The 1389-nt window shown below is 39.8% G+C and overlaps 1 protein-coding gene across 1 annotated transcript in view; it reads right to left on the reverse strand.

Moving 5' to 3' along the window:
* The window catches only part of hapln3 (hyaluronan and proteoglycan link protein 3), a gene marked incomplete at its 5' end in the record, with an annotated part of 12541 nt that extends 11467 nt beyond the window's left edge, over positions 1–1074 (reverse strand). Inside the window, 1 exon segment of the mRNA XM_014025077.1 lies at positions 916–1074. Within this exon segment, the coding sequence (XP_013880531.1) occupies positions 916–1066 (151 nt within the window).
* Between the last annotated feature and the right edge of the window lie 315 nt (positions 1075–1389).

The following is a 1389-nucleotide window of genomic DNA, read 5'->3' on the forward strand; positions in this document are numbered from 1 at the left end:
ATACGGACGGAGGTGAGGCCCACGTCACGTGGGCGTAGACTATTGGCACTTCAGAATGCGCGTACGCGCACGGGGGTACYCATCTGCGATAGCCTTAGAGGGCTGCGCTTACACTCATAGAATCTGGGGTTACAATACGTAACCAAAGTTTTTAATCTAAAAAAACAAATCAGTTGTTCTGAACTTGCGCAAAACAGTCAGATATATTCAAATCCAACATTAAATGTCAATTGTGATAATGGCTGCTGTATGACTCAGGTCTTTACCTTTAATCATCACATTGCAGAACAAACAAGCTCTCACTGCAGAAAATTTGCGTTGATAATTGCACAAAACTGTGCACAGTATATATTGCTGAACTTTGTCAACGTTATGATTCATAAGACAAATCCTGTTAATCTTTTCTTGTTTTAACATCTAAGTTGGATGTTTTACAATCCCTATCATTCATGCAGACGATCAGTGTTTGTATTTTAAGTCTTGAACTAACAAGCCTAAAATATATTGTATCATTCTCAACTGTAAATAGCTATAAAAGTCAAATACTTTCCCTGTTAGCTCAAAACTTTTTTGTTGACACTGGTAACGTGTTGCTCAAAACCACAAAGAGAAACTGCACAAAACAAACTGCTGCAGCAGACAATCACTGATGCAGGAGGATGAAACATCCTAAACACAGACTGATTCACCGGAAACCAACATCACTCTTTAAGACTTTGTTTTGTTCACACAAGCTGACAGCCTGAAAACACCATAAATTACAGACTTGTCTCCCCACATCCAGGTCCCCTCCCTGCCTGCCAGCTGTGTTATGGTATACACAAAATGATGTCGTTGTTTTTGTGTGTGTGTGTCTCACATGATGTCTGCACATTCTCTCCTACATGTGTCCAGAAAAACACACAAAGCACCTACTCTCATCCTTTCCATTGCCGTTGCTGTTGCCGTTGCTGAGGTCCTGGTAGTGAAAGCCATTGGTGTGTCTGAGGATCCTGCTGTGGCTCCAGGGCAGCAGCAGCAGCAGATGCAGGCAGGTGACCAGCAGGGGGCGCTGAAGACTCAGCATGACGCTGTCTGCAGAGGAAAACGTTCAAATCAACTTTATTTATTCAGCAAAAACTCCACTGGAGCTCAGTGGGGAAAACAACAACAACAACAACAACAACAACAACAACAACAACAACAACAATAACAACAACAACAACAACAACTATAAAACAGAAGGAATGCAAAATAAAACAACAAAGATGCAATTTTAAGATGGTTTTGATTTATTTGTCATACAGAATAAAAACATGCAGTTAAAATTTATTTGCCAAAAATATTATTTGAGATTCAACCAGCATAGTTTATACAAAAGATCTGTCTGGATTAATCAGATTTCAAAAC

This window comes from Austrofundulus limnaeus, unplaced genomic scaffold, assembly GCF_001266775.1.
Source record: "Austrofundulus limnaeus strain Quisiro unplaced genomic scaffold, Austrofundulus_limnaeus-1.0 Scaffold454, whole genome shotgun sequence".
In the NCBI taxonomy this organism is placed as follows: domain Eukaryota; kingdom Metazoa; phylum Chordata; class Actinopteri; order Cyprinodontiformes; family Rivulidae; genus Austrofundulus; species Austrofundulus limnaeus.